The sequence below is a fragment of the Staurois parvus genome, unplaced genomic scaffold, assembly GCF_062004578.1.
Source record: "Staurois parvus isolate SC_StPar_1 unplaced genomic scaffold, SC_StPar_1.0 ptg000437l, whole genome shotgun sequence".
Classification (NCBI taxonomy): domain Eukaryota; kingdom Metazoa; phylum Chordata; class Amphibia; order Anura; family Ranidae; genus Staurois; species Staurois parvus.
In genome coordinates, this window is record NW_028318233.1 from 4,431,202 (window position 1) to 4,444,935 (window position 13,734).

At 41.8% G+C, this 13,734-nt stretch overlaps 1 protein-coding gene across 1 annotated transcript in view; it reads left to right on the plus strand.

Moving 5' to 3' along the window:
- The window catches only part of PLCE1 (phospholipase C epsilon 1), a 596,448-nt gene that overhangs the window by 406,525 nt on the left and 176,189 nt on the right, over positions 1-13,734 (plus strand). Inside the window, exons 8-13 of the mRNA XM_089687781.1 lie at positions 903-1,575; positions 5,558-5,740; positions 6,530-6,647; positions 8,777-8,939; positions 10,519-10,641; positions 13,597-13,733. Of these exons, the coding sequence (XP_089543907.1) occupies positions 903-1,575; positions 5,558-5,740; positions 6,530-6,647; positions 8,777-8,939; positions 10,519-10,641; positions 13,597-13,733 (1,397 nt within the window). The remainder of the gene's footprint in view (positions 1-902; positions 1,576-5,557; positions 5,741-6,529; positions 6,648-8,776; positions 8,940-10,518; positions 10,642-13,596; position 13,734) is intronic.

Consider the following 13,734-nt stretch of genomic DNA (forward strand, 5'->3'; position numbering starts at 1 on the left):
TTTTTGACTCCTTTTGGTTTGTTAAATATACAATTGAAAAATCTCTTTAATATATCTGTTTAGAAAGTGCAAAAAATACCTGTTGATTAAAGGAGAAATCCCGAGCTGTCCTGTGCATATTTCCTGTTTTATCTGAAGGAATCTAGTAATATTTCCTAGTTCTTCTTTTAGGATCACAGAATTATCAGAATCTATTTTGTGGTGATAAGAGTGGCTGAGTTTTAGTAGCGAAAGAGAACTGGGCAAGGCTGACACCATGCAGTCCTTAAAGTGATAATAAAGTTTTTTCTTTTAAAATAACAAACACAGAGCTGCCAGGATCCTCCTTTTCCTGGGTCTTCCACTGGTGCTCTTGGCCCCTCCCTAGCAAGCAGCTTGCTATGGGGGCACCCAAGCAGGTGCACTCCCGAGCCACGGATCTGCATATCCATTCACACACAGAGCTGTGGCTCGGCTCCACCCCCTCCCTCTCCTGATTGGGTTAGGCAATCACAGCCAATCAGGATTAAGATTCCCCAAAGAACTGAGGCTCTCGTGGACATCACTGGATCAAGAGGGGGCTCAGGTAAGTGTTAGGGGAGGGGGGGGGGGGCTGCTACACACAGAAGGTTTTTTTACCTTCATGCATAGAATGCATGAAGGTAAAAAACCTTGAGCCTTTAGAACCCGTTTAAAAATGCTTAGTGTTTTCATCCCACAATAGGCTTTAGGAGCTGTGAACACTTCTAAATGATCAACAGATATTTTCTGTATAGGCAGGCTCTTTAAAGGGTAATGCATGTATTGCAGAGATGTGCAGCATATACTTTTTATTATTTCAAAATATATTTTCTGATACATTAAATGTGTGACATCTGGCAGAATGAGAGCACTAATGTAACATCTTTATTTTACATCTATAGATTCATTATGGGAGATCTGTCTGATTCTGAAAGTGATATTTTTGAGAAGTCCAAAGACATTGACTTGCATGCATCTGATGAGCAGCAGAAAGCATTTACCCATGGTACTGAATTGATTCCATGGTATGTGTTGTCGATAAGAGCTGATGTCTACCAATTCCTTCAACAAGGAGTAACAGTCATCCGCTATGACCAGGAAACACACATTTCTGTTCGCTGTTTTCTTCAGCTCCAGCCAGACAATAGCACTTTGACTTGGACAAAGCCATCCACAACCTGTCTTGCAAACACTAAAAATAAATTAGGTGTCCCAGGAAACGCTGCAGAGACAAAATTTCAGTTTCTTGCCAATGCTGGAATGAGTGGACTTGTAGAGGGTTTTTTAGACTTGTTTTCGGTGAAGGCAGTTTACATGGGGCATCAGGGCATTGATATGCACACTGTGTGTGTTCAGAACAAACTTTATAATATGAACCTGGAAGAAAATGGTGTCACACTGCTTTATGGACTACACACTACTGAGAACAAGTTGTTGCACTTTGTAGCTCCAAAATACACAGCTAAAATGATATATATAGGATTGCTGGAATTGACCAAAGCAGTAAGGAAGATAAAAAACTTCCCGGATCAGAGGCTGCAGTGGCTGAGGAAGCAGTACATTAGTCTCTACCAGGTAACATCAAACATTCACCATCTCTTTTTATTACTTTTTTTTACAATAATGTATTCTATTACTGCCTAAGAATCTAAGACCTTACCAACTCTTTTCTTTTGTAATAGTAACAAATATTGCTGCTATAAATGAATTGAAATGAATCTGCTCTTAAAGTGACACTAAAGCTTTGTTTTTGTGTGTGTGTGGGGGGGTTCAATAACAAACATGTCATACTTACCTGCTCTGTGCAGAGGTTTTGCACAGAGCAGCCTAGATCCTCTTATTTTCGGGTCCCCACCAACACTACTGGCTCTTCCCCCTTGAACAGTGCTCCCAGGAAAAGCCATTCGCTCTGGGGACACAGCTGCGTGCTCATCCCCGAGCTGCTGCTCTGTGCATCCATAAGACACATAGGGCTGCAGCTCTGGCCACCTCCCCCCCCCGCTCTCTCCACATTGGCTCAATGGCTGTGATTGACAATGTCTCTGCCAATAAGGAGGAAGAGTCCCCAGACAGCAAAAGTGTTGAGTACATCGCTGGATCGGAGGGGGCTCAGGTAAGGATTGGGGGGGCCTGTGCACGCAGAAGGTTTTTTACCTTCATGCATAGAATACATGAAGGTAAAAACCTTGAGCCTTTAGTACCACTTTAAGCAACTCTCTAGTGCATGTTCTGTGAGCATAAACCCTCTTCCAGACTGTTCTCCTAGACTCAGTTTTGGTTGGTCTCTGACATTTAACCTCGTACACAGCTTAGTTAAGGTGAAACAAGCCTGTGAAATACTGCCCACACATCAAGTGCACCTTTGCTATTCTGTGAAAGTCACTTGTCAGTGCTCTGCAGGGCAGTAGGCAAATATTAGTGTCACGGGGAAGTGGATGGAGACAAGGGCTTTCATATGCACTTCTGGTGAAACAAATGGCTGGACAGAAAAAATATATTTGAAATAGCTGATGAAACAGTTTAGAAAGGTACCACTATGTTTACATGGTTGGAGAATGGAAAGAATAACTTTATTTCTGAAATGTATAGTATTGCAATGTTTTTTTTTTTCATTCCAAGTACAAAACCAAATAGTAAAGGCAAGCACCACTCAGAAGTTTTAGTTTTGGAAAAATCACTGGCAAAATAATCACCCACCTTCTTCTTGCTGAAGACATCTGTGGTGAGATTTTCCTGCAGTAGTTTCTGTGCTAATCCTAAAATGGATTAAATTTGGATAATGAATTTTGAGAAATGCAACAGCATTAATTGGCTTTGTAATTGCTGGATTAGTCAGGTTGAACTGAGTGCTCTCATGGTGATATTTGACCACTGAAGTGCCCCCTGCTGGAGTGCCTGAGAGACAAAACACCTTTCCCGTATATTAACATGAGAGGGGTAGGTGTTCTGTGTACTTCTGCATTTATTATTTTAGTTTCTGTATACCTAATACACCTCATGTCCTAGGGCAACCTTTCTCAACTGGGGTGCCACTTGAGGTCCTTAGGAGTGCCCTTGCATCCTGGTTGAGAAACATCAGATCCAACCGAGCTCCCACTCTACTGAATGTACATCGGCCCAGCAGAACCTTGTTTGGGACAGTTCACTGAAGTGCAGTGGATGGGGGAGGCAGCTTCATGAGTCCTGAGCACTCCGTCTCCACCTACAGTGCAGTACCTGAGTGCAAGAAGGGGTGTGTACAACATTCTACTTAGTGCCCTAGGTTTTTACTGTGCAACTGACAGCCGATGCGAAGCTACAGCAGCCATATGTCCCTTGTCTGCCTGGCAGCACTTGCTCCACTTGGTCGGCACCACCCACAACCTTGTGGATTGTAATGGAAGAGCGGTCCTACTCAGAGGCTCTGGTCAGAGGAAAGCAGGGCATAGAGTGGATCAGAAGGAAGGGTGGGGGTTGGCTTTAGCAGAACAAAGGTGTGCCAACAGGTTTGAGGTTTGGAGGTGAGCAGAGAAGGTGTGTTTTGGGTACAGAGGTGAGCAGAAAGGGGGGTTTGAGCTACAGAGGTGAACATAAGGGGCTTTGGGGTAAAGAAGTGAACAAAGGGAAATTTGGAGTAAAGAGGAGAGCATTGGGGGTTTGGGGTACAGAGGAGAGCAGAGAAGGGGGGATTGGGTTACAGAGGTGAGCATGAGGGGGGTTCTGGTACAGAGGTGAACAGAGAAGGGGGGTTTGGGTTATGGAGGTAAGCATGCAGGGATTTGGGGTGCAGAGGTGAGAAGACAGGGGGTTTGATGTACAGGGGTGAACAGATGGGTTTTGGGGTACAGAGGTGAACAGAGAGTTCTTGTTTTAAAACTTTTTGCAAAGTCAGTGCGGATTGTGAGATATAGCTAAACAGGCAGAAAAATGTGTGACCAACAAAATACAGGTAACATGGCCTTTCAATAATAAAGAGTCTAAAGGATTTGTGATGAAAACTATAGGAAAGGGGAAAGGAGAGGGGGATCTGGCATTGATTAAACTGGTGAGCTATAAGGAGGAAGGGAATTGGAGGATATGGATGGGAGTAGTGGACTATGAGGAAAAAGTGGAGGGGAATAATGATCCAGTCAGTTTGCGGTCACTGTCTCACTATTGGTGGAGAAACTGTGTGTTAAAGTCATGGGGTAGAAACTGATCTGGCCAAGGTTGCCATATCGCTGAAAATGTTGTCATTGTGTCTGAGAGTTTGGTTTTAATCCTCTCATGGAGCATTACCCTGGGTAATTCTGGATCTGGTCTCTGCTATTCTGAGAGTATGACTTTTCCAGGCCTTAGCTTTTATCTGTCCAGTGGCTGTAAGCGCAAAGACAACCATTTTGAATTGCAGATTAGTCAGATCAATAGGCTTCAGGTTAAGAAATGTTACTTTGCTTGTGGAATTGTAATGTTTCCAACCTGTTTTATAATCTTATCAAATATTAGGGAGCAGAATCGAATCATTATGGGACAGGACCACCTTGTATTGAACCATGGTACCATTCTGCCACAACCTATAAAAGGGAATAGCCTGGAACATAGGTTGTGATTCTATTGGCCACTAGATACCACCTTCTGAGGACTTTATGGACTGATCCTATTGCTGGTGCATTATGTGAGCAAGACTTTGCTGTCAACCAAATTTAGGTGTAGTCTGTGTTTTGTAAAGTTTGGCCCAGGTCTACACTCCACTTCTGGGCATAAAAAGGGGGTGAGTTCTCCTGTGGGGCTAGTGAAATCATACTGTGGGAGTGCAGGTCTTGCATACATTTGTGTTCAGACAGTTATGAGGTTGGAGTGTCATCTGGTAAAAACATGCTTGAGTGATAACATTTTTGATATGGAAGTAACAAAATACCTTATCATTTGAGAAGAACAGGAACGATTTTATTCCATGCCTATTTATTAAAGCACCATCATAAATGGCACCTAGTTTGAACCATTATTTAAAGGCAACAGGAATTTTTATGCCCAAAGGGAATGCTGGATTGCAAAAGAGTGACATTGGATGGTTATACGGGGAAAGAAGGCCACGTGAGTATTTAAGATTGTTCCATACTCTGAGAGATTTCCAGTATTGGATTCTGAACATATGTTCTGTCTGGGATGGAGTCAGAAGAGGTTACTGATATGGAGTGGATCACAATCAGCTGCTTCTATCATAACCCAAAGAGGGATTTTTTGATATGCGTGGTATTTAGTTAGTGGGGCTAATTGATAATACTTGGTGAGATTTGTGCATATGCGCAATGACAGCTATCATGGGACACCCAAACCTTCCATCTTTGTGCATGTGTGGAAAGGCACCTGCACATGCACAGCTGTGCCAGTGGGTTCAGCCAGGACCCAAAGGCCGGATAGAGCTAGTTGGCACATCTGCACATGCATCATAATGGTGGTGCAAGAGGGAGGGGAGGAAGTGAGAGAGGTGGGCTAATGTTCCATTTGAAATAACACTATTTTGTTTTTTATTTTGCATATTATATTATCTTTCCTGTGATATGTTGTCTATTTTCATTTTCATGGATGCTTCATGTAGGAGGATAACAGATTTGAAGGACCAACACTAGCACAGGCTGTTGAGCTTTTTGGGGGAAGGCGGTGGAGCACTAGAAACACAAGTACGGGAACATTAACCAAAAGCACTGAAAAACCAAATGTGCAGCGTAACAATACACTGGGAATGAACACGGTCAAGAAAAAGAAGAAAGTTCTTATGCGGGTATAACATTTTGCAGTTCCTTATTCACTTTGTTAGCATTAATGTAAACTATGTAAGATGTTATCCTGTAACCTTCCATTTCTTCCTCATTACAACTGATTTTTTTTTTTTTTGTACAATTTTTGGGATTTGTATAGAAAGGAGACACCATATTTTTTTCAAGATTATTTGTACCGCCAGTAATTGAATAACCTGTCTATATATCTAACAAAAATGTAATGCATGTTTTCTTCCTTTGCATTTAAAACAACTTTTGGTTTACGTCTGTAGTAAAGTGTGGTTAGAGTGGTCCTTACTTAATTGTTAATATAAATCCATCTGAACAGTCTTGCTGTGTGACTACATTTGAAAATACACAGGTCTGTATACTGATATTTCATGGAGAAAATTATGCTTTCTGTGTTATAATCTAAGTACTGGGTCGTGTGATCTCTGGCAAAGAGGAGGATCAAAGCTCAGACTGGCTGATTCTCCCTTTTCAGTAGAGAACATGTGACAAAACATACACAATCATATATATGGCCAGAGCTATAGAGACCCTGGAGTAGCATTTTCTCCATGAAGAGTTGGGTATTTCACTCTTAATATAACTTTATGGCAACAATTAAGAATATAATCACTGGAACAGAACTTTAAGGGTGAAGATTTGTATGTTATAGGGAAAAAGTTTGTAATGCTAATTGTGTCTAAGCATTGCCTTTAAATGTACCTTTTGTCTGTAAATTCTCCTAAAAAATACCCTATACTGTAAACTAAGGAAGTACAGTAACCTGTGTTATATGTTACCAGGGAGAAAGTGGAGAGGCTGCTGATGATGAGATGGCAACAAGAAAAAGCAGAAGCTACAAAGAGAGCCGCAGCAGGAGCGGCTCAGATCCTCCTGAAATTGATGAACAAGAAGAACCAGGTCTGACATGAGGAAATAAAACTAATCATAGTCTGGAACTTTAGGATACAATCTCTGTTTTAGGGATTTAATATGTGGAGTTGACAGATAAGGCAACAATGTTTTATAATCTTAATCTGTTTGTATTTATGAATGTGTATCCTACATTTACAATGTGTATCCTATAGATACTGGTAAATAATGAATTGTTTGATTTGTATAGCATTTCCAAAACATTGAGTGGGCGTGGAAAAATGCAGACCGCTTTATACAACATGAAAGCTTCAATGATCAGAGCCCCTTTTACTTGCTGATCACAAGAATATTTAAAGTATCCATTAGAATAAGAGTGAACAGCACTTCCTAAAGAGAACTTATTGGTTTGGCATGATTTAAAGGAGAAGCATAGCCAAAGCTATTTTGGCTGTACTTCTGGGGATCACAGGAGTGCAGTTCATTCTAAAGCTGATGTCACTCATCCAGTCCAGGCTCTGAAAAGATCTCAACCATATGATTGGGATCCACCCAGATGCCGGGACTAGCAGCTGGCTCAGTCTCTTAGTGAGCAGCTGAAAGCCTGAGCAAGCCACTCCCACTCCCTGCACAGCCTACCACTCCAGTGAGCCCTAGAGGGGCAGAGCAGAGAGCAGAAGACTGGCTCTCTGCTCACTGAAAATTGAGAAGTAAGCAATCCGTGGTCTTTGATCACTCAGTTCTCAGCCTTAGATCCGGCAGGGGATAGATGCAGCATCACATCGCTGCTGCATCCACCTAGATGAGTATAAATATTTTTTTAAAACCCATACTACTCCTTTAATGTGGGCAACTATATACACTATATTGCCAAACGTATTGAGACACCCTTCCAAATCATTGGATTCAGGTGTTCCAATCATCTCCATGGCCACATGGGTATAAAATCAAGCACCTAGGCATGCAGACTGCTTCTAAAAACATTGTGAAAGAATGGGTCACTCTCAGGAGCTCAGTGAGATCAAGGTGGGACCATGATAGGTTGCCAACTGTGCAATAAGTCCATCTGTAAAATTTCCTTGCTAATAAATATTCCACAGTCAATTGTTAGTGGTATTCTAACAAAGTGGAAGCAACTTGGGAACAACAGCAACTCGGCCACAAAGTGGTAAGCCACGTAAAATGACAGAACGGGGTCAGTGCATGCTGAAGTGCACATTGCGCAGAAGTCGCCAACTGTCTGCAGAGTCAATAGCTAAAGACCTCCAAACTTCATGTGGCCTTCAGATTAGTACAACAACAGTGCGTAGAGAGCTTCATGGAATGGGTTTCCATGGCCGAGCAGCTGCATCCAAGCCTTACATCACCAAGTGCAATGCAAAGCGTCGGATGCAGTGGTGTAAAGCACACTACCACTGGATTCTAGAGCAGCAGAGATGTGTTCTCTGGAGTGACGAATCACACTTCTCAGTTTGGCAATCCAATGGATGTGCCTGAGTTTGGCAGTTGCCAGGATAGCGGTACTTGCCTGACTGCATTGTGCCAACTGTAAAGTTTGGTGGAGGGGGGATTATAGTGTGGGGTTGTTTTTCAGGGGTTGGGCTTGGCCCCTTAGTTCCAGTGAAGGGAATTCTTAAGGCGTCAGCATACCAATACATTTTGGACAATTTCATGCTCCCAACTTTGTGGGAACAGATTGGAGATGGCCCCTTCCTGTTCCAACATGACAGCACACCAGTGCACAAAGCAAAGTCCATAAAGACATGGATGAGCAAGTTTGGGATGGAGGAACTTGACTGGTCTGCACAGATTCCAGACCTCAACCTGAAAGAACACATTTGGGATGAATTTGAGTGGAGACTGCAAGCCAGGCCTTCTTGTCCCACATCAGTGCCTGACCCCCCCAAAGACACCTCTGGAAGAATGGTCAAACATTCCCATAGACACACTCCTAAACCTTGTGGACAGCCTTCCCAGAAGAGTTGAAGCTGTTATAGCTGCAAAGGGGGGGTCAACTCAATATTGAACCCTTCGGACTAAGACTGGGATGCCATTAAAGTTCATGTGTGTGTAAAGGCAGGCGTCCCAATATTTTTGGCAATAGATCACATCAAGATTCTAATAATAATAATAATAATAACATACATTCTTTGATTTTCTTTTTTCTTCTTTGACAGACCAGAATACAGTTTCTGGATTTTCTACATCTCATACAATTCCATCACGGAGAGTTCACTCAGCATCAGTCTCTGGCTCTACAAATGTAATACCAGGGACAACCACGCCTATCCGGCCCGCATCCTCACCTGTCCTGTCCAGCTCCAACAAACCTCCAACTGCGTAAGATATACAAGATGAAACTAATTTATATTATGTGACATGCTATACTAATTGATGACATGCTATTCTAGTAGGGGCAGCAAAGTAGCTTAGTGGTTCGCACTTGGGATATCAATTTGAATCCCAACCACGATACTACCTGCATGGAGTAAGTCTGTGTTCCCTGTGCTTACATGGTATTCCTTTCTATACTCCCGTATCCTGCCACATTTCAAAGAAATGTTGGTAGATTAATTGCCTGTTTTCTAAACTGGCCCTAGTATGTGTAATTTATACATGTGAGGTTAGGGACATTAGATTGTAAGCTCTTTGAGGTCAAGGAATGTGAATGTGCAGTATATCCACTTCAGCTCCTGCGATGTACCCATACGTTGCTAAAGTTTGAGCTGTTATACCAGGATGATGTCTGCAGCTGTAGGCATCATCCCAGTACCAGTTTTTAAAGCGGATGGTCTAACTAGCTTCTTGATTGCTATTACAAGTAGTCGGAGGGGGCGTCTATCGCTTTAATGGGATCTCCCATCTCACCGGGAGTTCCAATCGACCAGCCAGGTCAACCGTTGACCGGATCGGCTTTGTTCAGCTTTGTTATGTACCTGACCTGACATTTCTTCTGGTTTACTTGGAAACACACAGCGCCATTTTTAAAAATGAAAAGCATTAAATTACACCGATCTTGGGCAGAGGAGGAATTTGGGGTATTATTGACCGCAGATTCCTCCATAAAGAGTACCTGTCACATGCCTATTCCTGTCAACAAGGGATGTTTACATTCCTTGTGACAGCAATAAAAGTGATCATTTTTTTTTTTTTAAAGTGACAGTGTAAAATAAAAATGTGCCCGTCCCCCCGTGCTTGCGTGCAAAGGCGACCGCACGCGTCGGTCATGCACGCAAACAACAATTGGCTCACACATGTGAGGTATTGCCTCGAATGTCAGATCATGGACAGTAATTTTAACATGTTTAGTATCTATGTACTTGGTGTAACATCATCTTTTATATTATACCAAAAATGGGTTATTTATTGTTCAAAAATTCAAAAAAGTGTTTTTTCCCAAAAAAAAAGTTTTAAAAAACTGCTGCGCGAATACCATGTGACATAAAAATGGCAAAACCCACTAACTTCTTTTCTAGTGCCTCTGCTTTAAAATATATATAATGTTAATACTGATTGTTATATGTAAACAAAAAGTGCCAGAAAAGGCCTGTTCTTAAAGTGGATATGTAAAGGCTTGTGTAAATCGTCAGTGCAATGTAAAACCTGTCATAAATATATTAAATGTCCATGTTGACTTTTTCTTGTTTAAAATGTTTTAAATCCACTGCAGTTTTGCTGTGGCCATAAAATCATTGTAGGATTTTTCTTTAAGCCTCTTCCTGGCAGTACATTGTTCTACCTTCCACATTTTTACAGATCTGCCAAGAGTCACAAAATGATTGTATATTTTATTTCATAAATCAAAGCATTAAACTTTATTAAAATTATTTGATTTAGTGGAGAAAGGCGCTTCTCAAATGCTCAAACTGGCACATGTTGTTCTGCAATAAAACACTTGTAAAATCATCTTATTTTCCAGCACGTGGAGTAGTGCAAGTTGGCATGGAAGAATTAAGGGTGGAATGAAAGGCTTTCAGTCATTTATGGTTTCTGATAGCAGCATGAACTTTGTGGAGTTTGTAGAGCTCTTCAAATCCTTCAGGTAATTTTAGTTTGGGGTTATTGTAGGATGTTTTGCATGAGTCCAAAGAATTTTAAAGCAGTATTAAACCCAAGCCAAAAATGCAATATATTGCAGCTTACCAATCCATAAATGTGGTAGCTGCATTCGTTTTAATTTCTTAGTCTTTTTCCTTTTGTTTTCTTTTTTGGTGATATGACCAGTAACATTCTTGGTGATATGACCAGTAACACACCTCCTGTATTAGGGTGTCTACACTCTGGATAAATGCACCCAGAGACACCTTTGGACAGCAGCATTGTCATTCAAGGGGAGGGGAGTGTTAGATGTATTAGCAGCAGGGCTGGATTTCTCAATAGGCACTGTAGGGATGAGCCTACAGATGCCCTTCCTAGAGGTGCCACCACGTCCGTATCTCTCTCATCGTTTTAAATGTATCTGTGTTCATGTATGGAGGAGCTTCTTGTAATGGATGGGATCATTGTATCCATCTATTGTATGATGTTCGCAATGGCATCGTCTGATATCTCTCTGCCCCCCTTTCTCTTTTTTCTCCCTTTCTCTCTTCCCCCCTCTCTTTCCCCTTTCTCTCTCTCTTTCCCCCTTTTTCTCTCTCTTTCCCTCTTTCTTTTTCCCCCTTCCCCCCCCCCCCTTTTTTCTCCCCCCCTCTATCCCCCCCTCTCTCTCCCCTCTATCCCCCCCTCTATCCCCCCTCTCTTTTGCCCCCTCTCTCCTCCATATCTCTTTTGCCCCCTCTCTCCTCCATATCTCTTTAACCCTTTCCCTCCCTCTCTCTCTCCTTACCCTAATGCCCATGATGAATTAGGCCGCTTTCACTCTAACGCCCTGCAGTAGAAGTGGACCTCTGCAGAATCTGTAAGGGAGGGGGGCATTGGTAATCAGAATCAGGTCACCCTTTCACTGTAAGGGGGAACTCTGCAGATTCTGATGTAAAGGAGGACTCTGGCGTAGGGGGAACTCCTAACCAGACACTTCCCCTTATATCAGAGTTCCTTCTTACATAATAGTTCCTCTTTACATCACAGTCCGCAGTGTTCCCCTTTACATTAAAGTCCGCAGCATTCCCCTTTACACATATAAAAATATTTATATAAACATATTTTATCAAGAAAAAAAGTTGATCTTACTGTCTTTTTTTTTGGGGGGGGGGGGGCTTCAGAATTCTCTGCCTATAGGCTCCTGAGATGTAAACCCTGCCCTGATTAGCAGATTTAGATACAATGACAAATTGAAGCCAAACTTCAGCTACCACTTTTAAGCAGTTGCAGCAACGGTCTTTCTCTATAACTCTTGGCCATTGAGTTATAGTGATAATGTCAGGAATAGGACACTAGGCAGAAAAAAGAACACAGCACCGCCTATGGTTAGTCCTAGCTTTTTTTTCCCTTTTTTCTTTTTTTTTTTAATAAACAGCCTGGCTGGGCGGCAGGCTGGATAATCTAGATCCAATAGTCACCCTAGCCTGTCTAGCGAGTGCATACAGACCCCTAACTACGCATTGGGTGGCTGTGACAGCCCCGTCCTGGACCAGGGTAACCCAGAAGTTAACCGCCTTGCGGGGACACATATAACCAGGCATTTGTCTGTGTTTCCCTGGCTGACAGCTTCCCACCTTTTGCTATAAAGGTTTTACGTACTGTAAATAAAAGCCGATTATTGTAAGCACCCCTGATAGTAGTAAATGATTTGTCTCAACCTTCTAGCTGCTACATTGGCTGGATAGCTCGTTCTGTTGAAATAAATAATAAAGGCAAATGGAGCCTCAACAGAGAAAAATAATGCAGCCATCACATATAACAATTGGTAAGCTGCATTATAATAAATGTTTGCTTTTAGGTTTATTACCAATTTGAGGCTGTGTAGGAGAAAGAGAAAACATATAGTTGGTTATGTCTAGAATTCTTAAGAGCTGAGATGTCAAAAACCTTTACAATTTTTTTTGCTTTGGATGGAGTTTTCATTGCCATGAATTAAATATAAAGAGAACTTAATTTGCTGTTGGTCTAATCAAATCTATATGATTGCTTTCACTTTGTACAGATCACTGATCTTTATTAAAGAAAGACAAACATGTTAGCTATTTAAACTGTTAAATGTTTCAGCTAAGAGCAACCTCCTTTTCTGCAGGAAAGTCACATAGTTACTAGGTGCTTAATGCCCATAGCTAGATTTCCACCCACTTGCTGTCATTTTGTCCAATGAGAGCACAATTCTGGCCAGTAACGGCACTCTCAAAGCGTGTCTAAACCCCAAAACAAAGTGTAATATATTGCAGCTTACCCGATGTGGCTACATTCTATGTATTTTTAGAAGCTTTTTGTCCTTCATTTTCACTTGGTAATCCTGCAAGTAACACATTTTCTGTCAAGGCAGGGCTACAAACATGGCTGCCTCTCTTCATCTCAATTACATAGGGGTTGATAGGATAAGCAGTTTACATAAGAAAGATAAGACTGTTTGTTTCATTTCCTGTCCGGCTCACAGGAATTGACAAGAACATTGCCTTTCTGGCAACAGCAACTGGCATTGTTACACTTGCTGAGAATGTTCTTAGCGGTTCAGGTGAGGGTTACAGCACGATCAGGAAAAAAAACAGTCTGAAATCGTGTTCCCAAACTCATGACGTGCGATTCACAAACGGTTCCCATAGAAACCAATGAGCCTGTAATCCACACCTAAACCGAAAAGCACTGCTCAGAAATTGGATAGGACTCTTTGTCAATCCACACTGAATCCACACTGCCAGTGCACCGGACATATTTAAACAGGCACCATAGGAAGCAATGTTATTTCACATGTCATGTGGTTTGGTTGTGGTTCAAACCACATCCAATCCGCATATACTTTATATGAACAGGCTCTTAGAGATGAAAATGGTTGGAAGGTTTACTTTTGATAGAACATTCTATGTGACTGATGTAATTGATTTCACCATATCCTTCTTATTATTTGTAGTGTACGAAGCCGGAAAGATCTTAAAGATATTTTTGATGTATATGCTGTTGCCTGCAACCGATTGGGTTCCAAATCCATTCCACTGTACACAAATTTGACAATTGATGAAAATGTCAGCGGAGTCCAGCCAGACCTAGG